The sequence below is a fragment of the Nematolebias whitei genome, chromosome 16 (genome assembly GCF_014905685.2).
Source record: "Nematolebias whitei isolate Nwh7 chromosome 16, NemWhi1, whole genome shotgun sequence".
Classification (NCBI taxonomy): Eukaryota; Metazoa; Chordata; class Actinopteri; order Cyprinodontiformes; family Rivulidae; genus Nematolebias; species Nematolebias whitei.
Genome location: NC_056513.1, coordinates 44271006 through 44287476, shown reverse-complemented (window position 1 = coordinate 44287476; position 16471 = coordinate 44271006). Strand labels below are relative to the sequence as shown.

General features: G+C 41.8%; 1 protein-coding gene across 1 annotated transcript in view; it reads left to right on the top strand.

Annotated features, from left to right (window-relative positions):
* Window positions 1-3402: 3402 nt before the first annotated feature.
* LOC119422541 (teneurin-3) overlaps window positions 3403-16471 on the top strand; it is a gene marked incomplete at its 5' end in the record, with an annotated part of 39408 nt that continues 26339 nt past the window's right edge. The window contains 7 exon segments of the mRNA XM_037689917.1: window positions 3403-3527; window positions 3668-3775; window positions 8224-8378; window positions 11602-11703; window positions 11857-12030; window positions 14944-15003; window positions 15148-15310. Of these exon segments, the coding sequence (XP_037545845.1) occupies window positions 3403-3527; window positions 3668-3775; window positions 8224-8378; window positions 11602-11703; window positions 11857-12030; window positions 14944-15003; window positions 15148-15310 (887 nt within the window).

The window sequence follows — 16471 nt, the reverse complement described above, 5'->3', positions numbered from 1 at the left end:
TGTGTGTGTGTGTGTGTGTGTGTATTCAATTCAATTCAAAAATACTTTATTAATCCCAGAGGGAAATTAAATGTTGTAACTCATCATCCTGGTTTCATTAAAGAGTTGTTATAGATGCTGATGCTGTGGGCAGGAAGGATCTCTTGTAGCGGTCTGTCCTACAATGGATTTGAAGAAGCCTCTGACTGAAGACACTTTGTTGTTGTATGACAGTCTGATGAAGAGGACGCTGAGGGTTGTCTGTAATGTTCTTCTTTTTATGAAGAATCCTTCTTTGAACAATCATCTCCAAAGGTTCTAGAGGAGTCCCCAGAACTGAGCCAGCCTACTTTATGAGCTTGTTGATCTTTTTAAGTCACTTGCTCTGGTGCTGCTACCCCAGCAGATGATGGCAGAAGAGATAGCACTCTCTACAACAGACTTATAGATGATATGCAGCATCTTGCTGCAAACATTGAAGGACTTCAGCTTCCTCAAGAAGTACAGTCTGCTCTGTCCCTTATCCTGATGCATGCTCTGTCCCTTCTTGTAGATGGCTTCACTGTTGCATTTCCAATCCAGTCTGTTGTCCAGGTGAACTCCAAGGTATTTATACTTCTCCACCACCTCCACTTCTTCTCCCATGATGGAAATAGGTTTGGACCTGTTCCTGATTCTCCTGAAATCTACAATCCTCTCCTTTGTTTTGTTCACATTCAAGATGAGATGATTGTTTCCACACCATGCCACAAAGTGGTCCATCTGCAAAATAAACGTCTCAGTTTCTCTGATATTCCCTCAACATACGGAATGACCACTGGTCTGGGTCTGGGTTCCTCCTTTTCACCTGATGGCTGACTGGAGTCCTGTTTGGGTTTCTTCTCTGCTTTCAGGAAGACCCAGTTAGGATATCCACATTGCTCTAGAGCCTGTCTTGTGTAGGATTTCTCCTTCTGCCTGGCTCCCGAGTTAGTGGGGATGCTGTCTGCTCTGTGATACAGAGTCCTGATGACTCCTAACTTGTGCTCCAAAGGGTGATGGGAGTCAAACTACAAATACTGGTCTGTGTGGGTGGGTTTGCTTGTTTTTGCTTTGCTTGTTGCTGAGGACCAGATTGAACTTTTTTGGATTTTTCTACCTGGATTATTGAGCATGCATCAGGGTAACAAGACAGGATGTTTTCCACAACACTGGAACCTTCTCCTGGGTCAGGCTAAGGTTGAAGAGGTGCTGCAGAACCCCACAGAGATGCTCTGCACAGACCTTCAGGACTCTGGGACTGACATCATCTGGACCTGCAGCCTTATTCCGGTTAAGTCTCTCCAGCTGCTTCCTCACCTGACTTCTGGAGACGCAGAGGGGGGAGGCAAAGGAGGTATCATCATCTTCTGATTTGGTTGAAGACCAATATGTAGAAGAAGGGTCCATGACTGAGGTGGTAGATACAATATTTGAGGTGTGACAGGACAGCCTTGGGTCAATGGAGGGTGGTATGTATGTTTGGCTGTGGGTAAGAGAGGAGGATGCTGAGCTTGTTCCTGAACTGAACCTATTGAAGAATGTGTTCAGTTCATTGGCTCTGTCCAGGCTTCCATCCTTCTGATCCTCCTTCTGCTTGAAGCCTGTGATCTGTTTCATCCCTGACCACACCTCTCTGATATTTTTCTGTTGGAGCTAGCTCTCCAGCTTCTTCTTGTACACCTCCTTGCTGTTTCTTATCTTGACTTTAAGTTGCTTCTGTGTGCTCCTCAATAATTCCCTGTCTCCCTCCCTGAAGGCTCTTTTTTTCTGGTTTAGCAGTTCCTTCAGGTCAGTGGTAATCCAGGGTTTGTTATTGGGGAAGCATCTCACTGTTCTGGTGGGGATGGTGCTGTTTACACAGAAGTTTATATAGTCGGTCACACACTCAGTCATGGCATTGATGTCCTCTCCATGTGGCTGGCACAGTGCATCCCAGTCTGTAGCCTCAAAACAACCCCGCAGGGCTTCTTCAGCTTCCGTTGACCATTTTCTCACTGTTCTCTTTATTGCAGGTTGCCTCTGAACAAGGGGTTTATGCTTTGAGCAGAGAAACACAAGATTGTGATCTGATTTGCCAAGAGGGGGTCTAGCTTTAACAGTTTAATCCTTAACATTTGCATAAAACAAGTCCAGCGTTTTCTCTGGTAGAGCAGCTGACAAACTGTTGGAATGCCAGAAGTGTAGCAGAGAGAGAAGCATAATTAAAATCCACAGATATTGCAACAAATGCACTAGGATGTTGTGTCTGTAGCTTAGCAACCTCAGAGCTGATGACATCACACGCAGTCTCAGCAACAACTCTCTTGGCAAATAATATGGACGACAACTTAGGGCTAACAGTTCAATATCTGGACTGCAGAGACGACGCTTCACAGTAACAGGTCCAGGATTACACCATCTGTTGTTCACAAGCACTGCCAACCCATCTCCTTTCCTTTTGCCACTCCTCTTTAAATCTCTTATCTGCTCGTACGGTCAGAAAGTCTGGCAAGGAAACGCTGGAGTCGGGGATATGATCCTGCAGCCATGTCGCAGTGAAACACATAACACTGCATTCCCGATACTCTGGATGGGTCCTTGTTAGGGCTTGAAGTTCATCCAACTTGTTTCCCAGTGATCTCACATTGCCCATCACGATCGATGGAAGAGATGGTTTAAACTTCATTCTTCTCTCTTTCTCTCTCTTCTTTGCTCCTGCTCTGCATCCATGATGCCTCCTTTTCAACTCATTGGGGATTTGGGGCTGTAGTTGAGATATTATTTGAGCTTTGGAGATGTTAATCAGCTGCTCCCTGTTGTAAAAAACAACCTTGTTGTCATGGTTACGCATCATAACAAATGTCCAAAAGCAAAGATATTTCTGTAAAAATCCTTCCAGCTGCACAGCATCTGACACCAGAGGAAATAATCATCCAAAAAAAGTGATTTATATCCAGAAAAAAGAGGAATTAAAGTTTCCAAAAGTAATATCTCAGAATGAAAGTAACAGAGCTACTCCAACATGCAGCCACCTTGAGCGGCGCAATTCTAGCAATTCTCTAGTTGTAGAAGTGCTACAGCTAGCTGCTGCTGCCTCTATTTGCACTTGCAAATTACCATAAAATTTGGATATATTTCACTGTAATGTAAACCTGAAGGCAGTGTAAATATATATTTTTTTAATTAACGGCCACATGAACCACTTTGAAACTTTGGAGACAGCAACCCTCTCTGGTCGTAGAGGACCTCAGATTAGCTGTGTCATATGATCAGAAATGGTAAGACATGGAAAGTAGATAACTTTTCCACAAAGTACCACTTGAAGTTGGGTTTATTTAAGCTCTACCAAGTGATCATGGAAATCCTGACATTGGTCTTGCTGCTGACCCCTCCCACCTTCTTGTCTGTGACTGTCGTCCACAGTAACAACCTTGCCCACCGGTACTTCCTGGCCACCGACCCAGTGACAGGGCAGCTGTATGTGTCTGACACCAACTCCAGAAGAATTTACCGACCCAAGATGCTCAGTGGGGCCCATGACCTCTCCAGTAAGCATCAATTTTTTTCACCCTCCCCCCCCTCACCCCCCCCAGCCACTACCAACCCACTCACACATGCCTCACTCAGCAACAGCCTGTGACATTAATTCAGTAAACAATTATTTTGAATGCCGTGTGTTCGTGTTCAGGTAATGGAGAAGTGGTGGCTGGCACAGGGGAGCAGTGTCCTCCTTTTGATGAGGCAAGATGTGGGGATGGAAGAAAAGCTACAGAGGCACTGCTTCTGGGACCAAAAGGTACACACACACACACACACAGCCTTATAACTATTTTTACTGAGGACATCCAGAGAAGTAAGCACTCAGAGTTCTTCTTGGATTGAGGAAGTCCTTTGGATGAAGGACGAAACGTCTCAGTAAAGAAAGAAATCATCCAGATGACCTGATTGAACATTGTTGGATTGTATAGCTGGATTATTGAGCATGGACTTTGGCGCTCAGAGTTTTAACATTCACATTTAAATTTGTCGTAAAACAAGACTAACGTGTTCTCACAACGTTTCCTCTTGAATTCAGCTGAAGCTCAGGTCTTCAGCTCTTCCTCCTGAAAGTGCATCTAGAAGTGTTGCAACTAGCTGTAGCACTACAGCTGTAGCTATAGCTAGCTCCTCAGGTCTTCAGCTTCTGGTCTGGTCACATCTGTCTGTTTCTGCTCTGTCAGCTCATCTCTGGTGTAAGCAATCTGTTCAACAGCGCTCACTGAAAGGGAAACAAATCAAAGAATAAATAAAGCTTTCTCAACAAACATTATAGAAAAGACACAAACACTTCCCTCATATAGGCACAATAATAATAATAATACTGTATACCTAATAGAAAAAAGTTGACAAGTAAAGAAAAAGGTAGGAACGACTGCAACAGGCTGCACACACAGTGGCACGTGCACACTAAAAGTAGCAGGAGTAAAGACTGAATTAAAATACACATTTTCAAAAATGTGGAGGAAACAGATTCCATAAAGCAATTTGATATATTGAAGTGCACTACATTGCTGTTTTAAATTATTTGTGACCCCTGCTCGCAAAATGAGCCAGAATTCTGGATACAACAGGATAATATTTTTTGTATAAATGAATCCACTCCTGCTAATTATCTAAATTTTCATTTTCCTAGAACGACAGTTTGAGGAGGAGTGGCTGCTATTTTTCAGTCAGGATTATTCATCAAGTTAAACAAAATTGTATTTATAAATCTTTTGTCTTTGACCCTCATCTGTTGTTAAATACTATCCAACAGTTTTTGGCTGAATTATCTGATTTATTTCTGAACGCTGATAAAATGATAATAGTGGAGGATTTCAACATCCATGCACATATTGAAAGTGATAATTTAAACATAGTCTTTATTAATTTAGTAGCGTTTGTTGGTTTTACCCAAAATGTCCACGAACTTCTCCTCTTCATCATATTCTTTTCATCTAACCTTTATTTATACAGGTTAGTCTCGTTGAGCCTCAATAACTCATTTACAAGAGAGACCTGTTTTAACAAAGAATGATGACAACACTAGACAATCATAAAAAAGCATATACAGGTCCTTCTCAAAAAATTTGCATATTGTGATAAAGGTCATTATTTTCCATAATGTAATTATAAAAATGAAACTTTCATATATTTCAGATTCATTGCACACCAACTGAAATATTTCAGGTCTTTAATTGTTTTAATACTGATGATTATGGCATACAGCTCATGAAAACCCAAAATGCCTGTCCCAAAAAATTAGCATATTTCATCCCACCAATGAAAGACAAGTGTTTTTAATACAAAAAACGCCAACCTTCAAATAATCATGTTCAGTTATGCACTCAATACTTGGTCGGGAATCCTTTTGCATGAATGACTGCTTCAATGCTGCGTGGCATGGAGGCAATCAGCCTGTGGCACTGCTGAGGTGTTATGGAGGCCCAGGATGCTTCAATAGCGGCCTTAAGCTCATCCAGAGTGTTGGGTCTTGTTCTCTCAACTTTCTCTTCACAATATCCCACAGGTTCTCTATGGGGTTCAGGTCAGGAGAGTTGGCAGGCCAATTGAGCACAGTAATACCATGGTCAGTAAACCAGTTACCAGTGGTTTTGGCACTGTGAGCAGGTGCCAGGTCGTGCTGAAAAATGAAATCTTCATCTCCATAAAGCTTTTCAGCAGATGGAAGCATGAAGTGCTCCAAAATCTCCTGATAGCTAGCTGCATTGACCCTGCGCTTGATAAAACACAGTGGACCAACACCAGCAGATGACATGACACCCCAGACCATCACTGACTGTGGGTGCTTCACACTGGACTTCTGGAATTTTGGCATTTCCTTCTCCCCAGTCTTCCTCCAGACTCTGGCACCTTGATTCCTGAATGACATGCAAAATTTGCTTTCATCTGAAAAAAGTACTTTGGACCACTGAGCAACAGTCCAGTGCTGCTTCTCAGTAGCCCAGGTCAGGCGCTTCTGCTGCTGTTTCTGGTTCAAAAGTGGCTTGACCTGGGGAATGCGGCACCTGTAGCCCATTTCCTGCACACGCCTGTGCATGGTGGCTCTGGATGTTTCTACTCCAGACTCAGTCCACTGCTTCCGCAGGTCCTCCAAGGTCTGGAATCGGCCCTTCTCCACAATCCTCCTCAGGGTCCGGTCACCTCTTCTCGTTGTGCAGCGTTTTCTGCCACACTTTTCCCTTCCCACAGACTTCCCACTGAGGTGCCTTGATACAGCACTCTGGGAACAGCCTATTCGTTCAGCAATTTATTTCTGTGTCTTGCCCTCTTGCTTGAGGGTGTCAATGATGGCCTTCTGGACAGCAGTCAGGTCGGCAGTCTTACCCATGATTGTGGTTTTGAGTAATGAACAAGGCTGGGAGTTTTTAAAAGCCTCAGGAATCTTTTGCAGGTGTTTAGAGTTACGTCGTTGATTCAGATGGTTAGGTTAATAGCTTGTTTAGAGAACCTTTTCATGATATGCTAATGTTTTGGGACAGGCATTTTGGGTTTTCATGAGCTGTATGCCATAATCATCAGTATTAAAACAATTAAAGACCTGAAATATTTCAGTTGGTGTGCAATGAATCTGAAATATATGAAAGTTTCATTTTTATCATTACATTATAGAAAATAATGACCTTTATCACAATATGCTCATTTTTTGAGAAGGACATGTAAATTGAAAAGTAAAAGGAAGAAAATGATATTAAAAAACGAAAAAACATGTTCTTGATCTGGTTCTGACATATGGCATAGAGAGTGAGCGCATAATTATATATACTCACAATCATTGACCGTTTTTAAATAACATTTGAGTTTACATTAACTGAGTACACAGCCACTGGGAGTAACTTGTTACAGTAGATGTATATCAGAGAATTTTGTAACCAAAAAAATAATAATCTCTTCCATTTTATTTTCCTCCATCCTTCTGGGTGATGTAACGGAGAGCAGCAAATTAAATAATCTTCTTGATAATAATATACAGCTTCTATTCAAACATCACTTGGTAAAATTGCACCTTTGAAAAAGAAAGTGATCAGTCAGAGGAAGCTGGCTCCTTGGTTCAATTCCTGAGTTACGTACTTTAAAACAGGCATCTAGAAAGCTGGAAAGAAAATGGTGTTTCAATGTTTCCCTTAGTTTACTTGCCTTAGCAGGGTGTTCGTGGGCAGGGCGCTCGGTTCTGTTGACAGGGTGGGGTGCCCTGCTTGTATAATGCTAGGGAAAACACTGGACTGTTGTGCTAACAGAAGAATTTTATTTAACCTAAAAAGCCAGTGTGCTAACTTACAAGAAAACCCTTTGTAAAGCTAGAAATGTGTATCATGTATCTTCAGAGTCAGAGTCAGAGTCAGAGTTTCTTTATTGTCATTCGCACCTCATGTGGTACATGTGGTGGAGCGAAATTATGTTCACAGGGTCCCAGTTACATCCAACAATAAAATGTATAAGAAAAACAGTAATAACATCTAAGATATGAACTAAGAAAAACATCAACTAAATATACACTAAGCACTCATAACATAAAACATTGAACATCAGCACAAACATGAACATGAGTCTGTGAGCAGATGTGCACGCATGAACACATCAACATTGAAACAGATCAGCAGCAACATGAAACAGATCAGCAGCAACATGATATGGTTTTTCACAGTGATTATTCTAGTTAGATATTCATGAGTCTAACAGCCTCAGGGTAGAAGCTGAAGCTTTGAATTTTTAATAGAGAACAAGAAAAAAATATTTTTGTTTAGTACCGTAGCTAAATTCATGAAAAGTCCTGTCTCTGTTGAGCCTTGCATCTATATAACTAAGTAGTGATGATATGATTTTTTTTTATTTAAAAAATTGTCAAATTGAAAATTCACACCATCTATGATTGCCTCTAATTCCCTACCAAATGAAATGTCAATCCTGAGCTGTCAAAAATGATAGCTTCATCTAACCAATCAACATGTCTGCTAGATCCAGTTCTAACAATCTTAAATGAGGGGTTTCCCTTTCAGATTGCTGTAATTAAACCTTTACTTAAGAAACTTCATCTTGATTCTGAAGTCCTGGTCAATTATAGACCAAATGTCCAATCTCCCATTCATCTATAAACAGTTCTTGAGAAAATAGTCCTCAGCCACAATATAGATGTGTTTTATATTCTTATAACATTTTGCTGATTTTCTAAATCTTTTGTTTATTTTTGTGTTTGTGCTCCCACAGGGATTGCAGTTGATAAGAATGGGCTAATCTACTTTGTGGATGGAACAATGATCAGGAAGGTGGATCGTAATGGAATCATCTCCACAGTGCTGGGCAGCAACGACCTCACGTCTGCACGACCTTTGACCTGTGATACCAGCATGCATATCAGACAGGTGACATGCAGAAAAAATTATGTTCAGCTCAGCGTCAAAGCAAATAATCCTTTAAAACACAATATGTTGGAAAAGCAGTCACCCCCACCCATCCACCTACCACCACCACTTTGTATTTATTCTAGTCTGATGCCTTATTGTCATCATTGCATGTTCCCATACAAAGATGAAATGGGCTCTCTGCATTTAACCCATCGCACCTGGGATACACCCAGGTGAAGCAGTGGACAGCATGTAAGCGCCTGGGGAGCAATTCGGGATTGGGTGTGCTGCTCAGAGACAACACGAGATGTGCAACAACTGGGGATCGAACCCAGGACCTTCGGGTCCCGGGTCGGCTGCCCTGCCCCTACACCATCTCAGCCCCGATGGGTTTTCATTTTTTCAATGGGTTTCAATGGGTTTTCATTTTGAATTCAAAGTATTAAACATACACTAAATACTCCTGATTATTTATTTGGAGGAAAAAGTTATCATTTCATAAATACATGTGCCCATCTTCTTTACTCCACTTACTACCATCACAGAACCACCAAGAGCCAGACAGTCATTCATACTCACAGCTAGTGACAATGTAGAGTAGCTAATTAATGGAAGAAAAAGGCTTTTGGGGAGAAAACAGAGTACCTGGAGAAAAGCCACACAGGCACAGGGAGAACATGCAAATTCCACATGGAAAGACCTCGACAGTGACCTTGCTGTGAGTCAACAGAGCACCACCTCAGGCAAATCAACCACCTCATTATTCTGAGAACATCATCACCACACTGAATAATGGTGGTGGCAGCATCATGTCGGTGGATTGTTTTCTACAGTATAGTCTTGGAAAATGGGAAAGAGGAACCTGTAAGAGTCTTCCAGGAATTTGAGGCTGGGACATAGCTCCACCTTTTATCAGATCAATGAACCTGAGCACATTTATAAGCAACATGTCACTGGTTTAAAGAGAAGAAGCTAAAGGTCCTGGAATGGTCCAGTCAAAGCCCAGACGTCAGTCTAACTGAGAATCACTGGTTTGATTTAATCAGTGTATGTATCTATCTGTCTATCTAGCTATCTAACTATAATGGGGGGTGAGGGGGGTGTGTTGAATAATTATGCAAACTAAGGTTTTTCGTTTGGTTTTTATTTTTGTTTTGTTTTTTGTTTGCTTATGTTAGGGGCGGCTGTGGCTGAGTGGTTAGAGCAGTCGTCCTCCATTACAAGAGTTGGGGGTTCGATTCCACCAACAGTCACATGCCGAAGTGTCCCTGCAAGGCAGTGAACCTCTAAATGCCTCCGATGTGTGTCCATCGGTGTATGAGTGTGATAAAGCTCTGATTATTCTTTGTATAGATTGTGAGTGATGTATGATAATCTTTTATCCACAATGACAATGTAGAGTAATACACATGGATATACTGTAGAAGACAGCAGCAGGAAAAAGGGAACAAGCCACCTATCCATTCAAGACACATTAAGCCTTATTCATTTCATGTTTGACTTATACTGTCTCTAGGTTTCCCAATTTACATTTACTAGTTTCTTTACTAACATGTTTGTAATAGTGTTGATTTCTCCATTTATATTTCCTTCAGTTCAAGCAAAGATTGCCTAGACTATTGCCTAGACTCTTCGTCCAATCTCTAATCTGCCCTTTATTTCCAAAGTTCTTGAAAAAGCCGTTGCTAGTCAACTTCACTCTCACCTATCCAACAATAACATTTATGAAGAGTTTCAATCTGGTTTTCGCCCCCACCATAGCACCGAAACAGCTCTAATAAAAATAACTAATGACCTTCTTCTTGCTGCTGACTCTGCTCTTCTGTCTATCCTCATTTTACTGGATCTAAGTTCTGCCTTCGACACAATCTGTCATTCTATCCTCCTCAACAGACTAACCTCCATTGGCATCTCAGGTACTCCGTTAGACTGGTTCAAATCATATCTCTCTGACCGCACTCAATTCATTCAGCTCAAATCCTTTCGTTCCCATTCTTCCCCTGTCTCCACGGGTGTCCCCCAAGGCTCTGTCCTCGGACCCCTCCTCTTCATCATTTACCTCCTTCCTCTAGGTCACATCTTCCGTAAATTTGATGTCCATTTTCACTGTTATGCTGATGACACACAGCTCTACTTGTCAACAAAACCAAACTCCACCCACCCACCCTCCATCCTCACCGACTGTCTCAATGACCTAAATCACTGGTTTTCTAACAACTTCCTACAACTAAACAGTAACAAAACAGAAATCATTCTTGTCGGTACCAAAGACTCTCTTTCAAAATCAGAAAATCTTCTCATCCCCCTTAACAACTCTCTGCTATCCCCCTCGCCTCAGGTCAAGAGTCTTGGTGTCATCCTCGACACCACTCTCTCCTTCACTTCACACATCAACAATGTCACTCGGTCTGCCTATTTCCATCTCTGAAATATTAACCGTCTCCACCCTTCTCTCACATCCCGCTCCACAGCTATCCTTGTTCACAGTCTTGTGACTTCTTGTGTTGACTACTGCAACTCCCTTCTTTATGGCCTCCCCAACAAATCTCTCCAGAAGCTGCAAACGATCCAGAACTCAGCTGCCCGTGTCATCACTCAAACCTCCTCCTATAACCACATCACTCCAGTCCTGCAGCAGCTCCACTGGCTCCCGGTTAAATCACGCATCGTCTTCAAAATTCTTCTTCTCACTTTCAAAGCTATCCACAACCTTGCCCCTCCGTACCTATCTGACCTCCTACACATCTCCATCCCCTCTCGCTCTCTCAGATCCTCCTCTTCACTACACCTCCTTGTACCCTCTGCCCGCCTCTCCACCATGGGGAGCAGGGCCTTCACCTGCTCTGCCCCTCATCTCTGGAACTCTCTACCCCCTGACTTAAGAAACACCACCTCTGTTTCTATATTCAAGACTGCTCTGAAAACACATCTCTTTAGACTCGCTTATCCTTAACTTTGCTCTATGTATTTTATATTCTTTATGCATTTTATATTCTTTATGTAATTTATTCCTGTTGATCTTTGTTCTTACTGTAAAGTATCCTTGGGTGTCATGAAAGGCACTTTTTAAATAAAATTATTATTATTATTATTATTATAGACTAGTTCAGACTAGAGTTCAGGTTACACTCACTAAACACACCTGGAAATACAAAGGTTTCATGTATCTGACAACAGTGTTAGAAGAAATGAATAATACATCAGTGCACCTTTAAAAATGAACATTTATGTCTAAATGCAGGTTCGATTAGAGTGGCCCACAGATCTAGCCATCAATCCCATGGATAACTCCATTTATGTCCTGGACAACAATGTTGTGCTGCAGATCACTGAAAACGGACAGGTACTAAATGATAACACCAATATGTAGTCTTCCTGCTGTTTGGAGTAATATGAACAGTACTTAAAATCAAGCTTTGATATTTTCCCAAAACCATAAAGTCAATGTTACTGTTTTAGTCTAAACTCCATTTGATGTCTGTGGTTGTGTGTTCAGGTTCGTATTGTGGTGGGTCGGCCCATGCACTGCCAAGTACCAGGCATAGAGTACACCATGAGTAAGAGAGCGGTGCAAACAATGCTGGAGGGTGCCTCAGCCATCGCCTTGTCCTACAGCGGTGTCCTTTACATCGCAGAGACCGATGAGAAGAAAATCCACCGTATTCGACAAGTAATTTGCTGAATCTTTATGGAATATTCATCTATACATCTATATTTAGCAAAGAGGAGAACTTTTCAACCACCGTAGTTTACAAGAAGGATTTAATTGTACCTGACAATGTGTGCTGTTAAAGCTGATCTCTGACTGTGACTAACTGGTCGACAGCATTCATTACCGAGTCTACAGAATGTCTTGAGACGTTCACAGTGGTTATCAAGTTCCTTTTGTGAGTTGCAGAGGTGAACGGTCCTGTTGCTTCAGCGTTGAATATGTTCATAACATTTCTGATAAATACCAAAGTTCATGCTCAATAATCCAGGTAATAATCCAACAATGTTCAGTCAGGTCATCTGGACTGTTTATTTTGTTGCTGGGTCGTTTCGTCCTTTATTCAAAGGACTTCTTCAACTCCTCTGAGTTGACGGGGGAAAGAGTGGGCCCCGGAGGCCATCTTATCATCAGCAAACTGTTTTTTTCCACTATGGGGCTGTGCTGTTTGTGGCAGGACTCAGTTTGTTGGTGGCTCCTCAGATTGAAGAAGTCCTTCGGATGAAGGATGAAAGTCCCAGCACATAAAGAAACCGTCCAGATGACCTGACTGAACATTGTTGGATTTGTGATAAATCTTCCCTCAAAGTCATGAGTTTTTGTGAGCGTCTCCTCCAATCTGTCTCTAGCTGTATTTTACTCCTGTATGGGAGCTCACCTGACAAAAGGCCTCTAAGACACGTATCCAGGTCTCAAACCACACCTAGGGCATCCGTAGTAAAATAATTGCCAAATATTTTGTGTAAGTTTACTCACTGTGGCGACTCCTGTATAAAGGAGCAGCCAAAAGAACAAAAAGGATAGCTGAATTTCAATTTTTTAATTAAAGCCACTCACTTGTATCACACATTTAAAATTTTTATTTGGTTGCTTTTTGTTTTAAAAGCATGGGGCTGTGGTGACCTTGCTATAGGTTTTCATACCGGCCTATGCTTACTCACCCCAGACATGCATAATAATACTTTGTACTTATAATGATCTCATCTACATATAACTTTATTAAAAAACATTCTAAAAAAAAAAAAAAGAAAAGAGAAACTGTTCAGATGACCTGACTGAGAATTATTGGATTCGATACCTGGATGATTGAGCATGAACTTTGTTGCCTTGAAACACTTTGGCTGTGGCTGTCTGCCTGGGAGGAGTCGACGGGGTCAGGACGGCCCCCAGAAACCATCTTAGCTCCAGCAAACTGGTTGATCCACTTAAGGAGTTTACTGCTTGGTGGGGAAACAGTTTACTGGGACTCCTCAGACTGATGAAGCCCTCCGGATAGAGGGCAAAACGTCTCTATAAAAAAGAAACTGTCCAGATGAGCTGACTGAGCATTATTAGATTCAATACCTGGATGATTGAGCATGAACTTTGTTGCCTTGAACCACTTTTTTCTCTTTCTCTCTCTGGCTCTCACTCGAGGTGGCTGCTTGTCTTCCCTCTCCCATTTTTTCCTTCCTCCTGCTTTGCTCTCTGTGTGTCTGAAGCACCTGGTTCACATCTCCCAAACAGAAATTAAGATTATGGATCTGGTATCCTGGACGTTCAACGCTATCAACAACATTTTTTCAACAAAACGACAGGGTCCTGGAGAATCTGCTTGTCCAGCTGAGACGCACATTGTGGGGTACTTCATGGACCCGTGGGGAGTGTGGCAGCTGATGTGCCTCTCAGTTCTGTCTCAGGAGGATGTTGAAGACGTTTACATATTTGGATTTGTGATAGCAGGGACTCTGCTTTTTGGCATCGGCGGGGCTCTGTTTTATTGACTATTGAAGACGACATCGGCAGCAGTTTCGGCCATGGAAAAGCTTCCGAGTCAGTGTGAAGGTTTGGTCCGTGATGTGAGTGCTCAAAATCAGTTGATTTACGAGCTAAACTATAAGGTGGAGATGATTTATGAGAATTGCAGGCTACCTGTGGCTTCTGGGACTCATCAGCGTGGTGGTTCGACCTTGAGGGAGACTCATAGCATGAATCAGTGGAATGGATTCCCACAATCAGGCCATTTTGTAACCAGAACGTCCAGATGGACTCAAGGCTGAAGAAAAAGTCTGTCTGCCTGATCAACAATCAAGCTTATCTGAATCTGACTCTCCGTTGGCCTCGGAGACAGGACGGCTATAAAATTTCTCCTGGGTCATGGGTAACCAAGGATAAAAGCTTCATCTGTGCAGGCTTATCAGAACTGCCGGCTGAAACAACATCATCAGAAACTGTGACCGATCTGAAAAACGCTCATGGACAAATCTCAACACCTTGACGTCAAATGTAAATGTACTCATGTTTTAATTGAGCTGCTGGTAGAGTTTTTTGATGTCTCAAATCGTGTCCTGATAGACAAGATGTGAAAGATCTTTTTTTGTGATACCACCATCTACCCTCATGGTTCTCCCCCTTTTCCTATCTAAGAATATTATTCTGAAAAAGGATAAGAGAGGCCGCGCTTACAGCAGCAGCTTCGTGCACTCAGTCCATCTTCCGGACAACTGTACGTACATGTTCTCATTGTATCTCAGTGCAATGATAATAAAGCTTATTCTGATTCTTTGGCTGTGGCTGCCTGCCTGGGAGGAGTCGACAGGGGACAGGACGGCCCCCAGAAACCATTTTAGCTCCAGCAAACTGGTTGGTCCACTTTACTGCTTGGTGGGGAAACAGTTTACTGGAACTCCTCAGACTGATGAAGCCCTCTGGATAGAGGGTGAAACGTCTCTATAAAAAAGAAACAGTCCAGATGACCTGGCTGAGAATTATTGGATTCGATACCTGGATGATTGCGCATGAACTTTGTTGGACATGTTCGATAATGTATGCAAGTGTCAGATTTTTGTTCTTTTTTATTACTTTTTTTTTTCACTTTCTTTATCACCTTACCAGGTATCAACTGACGGAGAAATTACCCATATAGCTGGTGCAACATCTGACTGTGACTGCAAGGTACCACATCTTCATTTATCCAGTGTTCACACCAGTCTGATCAGTTCTGCTTGTCACTAAAAACTCAACAAATAACCATCAGGACTCTGTGAATGTTTTCTAGTAACATTTTGTTCTTTACCTTCACTGTTTGCTGTCCTGCAGAATGATGCCAACTGTGACTGCTATCAAACTGGAGATGGTTATGCTAAAGATGCCAGACTTAATTGTCCTTCATCTTTGGTGGTGTCTCCGGATGGGACACTGTTTGTGGCTGATCTAGGAAACATTCGCATTCGAGCTGTTCGACGCAACCAGCCACGCACTGGTATGTGCTTTCAGTAACTCAATTCAGTTCAGTTTGTTTATATCGTGTCACTTCTCAGCAAAAGTTTGTCATGGCATTAAACAAACAAGTCCAAATCATAAATCCAATTCTGATCCAGATTTGAATCCAGTTACAGTCAATTCAGTTCTTGTACTTAACAGTAAATTATAAAATTCCCATGAATGAACCTTATCTATCTAAGACGTCAGCACATTGCATCAAATCTTCACTTTGTCACAAACAGAGGTGGTCAGGGCATCATGGAAGTCCCACATCAGTGGGACTAAAACTAAAGAAAGACTCTGAGTCCAGGCCAAACTAGAGCTGCGGTTTCTAACCCAGGCTAGCCTGGCCTGACCCAAAATTCGGGCCCGGTTGGGCCAAAATAATGTGCTTGATGGGTGACTGTAATGTTTCTGGTGATAATTCTTACAGCTCTTTTCTGTAAGATAAAAATAGGCTTTGTAAATGTTTTACACGCTTTCCCCCAAACATCAATGCAATAGATTAAATGTGGAACAATGATTGTGTTTTACAACATGTACAGAGCTTTATCATTTAATAATTCCCTGACTTTGTATAGTACTGCAATACATTTAGATATTTTTGTTCTAAATATCTTATATGTCTTATATCATATAGCTTCCTTTCTTTGAAATAAGTTTTTAAAATATTATGTCAAACTGATTTGCTTACAAAAGCAGTAAAAGCTTAATAAAAAAAAAAGTCAGGATTTTTTTTTTTCTGGTTCGGGCCTGTGATTACAGTTAAATGATCGGGTCGGGATGGGTTCAGAAACAATAGCTATGGGCTGGGGCCGGGTCGGGTCAGAATGTTTTGGTCCGAATGCAACTCGAGGCTAAACCAAACCATAAACATTGCCGTGAGTCCTGAATCTGTAGAAGTTATGTACCTGTTGTTGCTTGGACACGCCCACTGAGTGGTAACCTTTTCAAAATATCTCACTAGTCCTTCGTTTATTGTGGGGGATCCGTACCCTGAAGCCCCGCGATAAGTGAAAAACCGCAAAATAGGAATAGTAGTACAAGTAGTAAGTAGTATTTCATTTTATTATTTATATATCTATATCTATATATCTATATATCTATATATCTAGATAGATAGATAGATAGATAGATAGATAGATAGATAGATAGATAG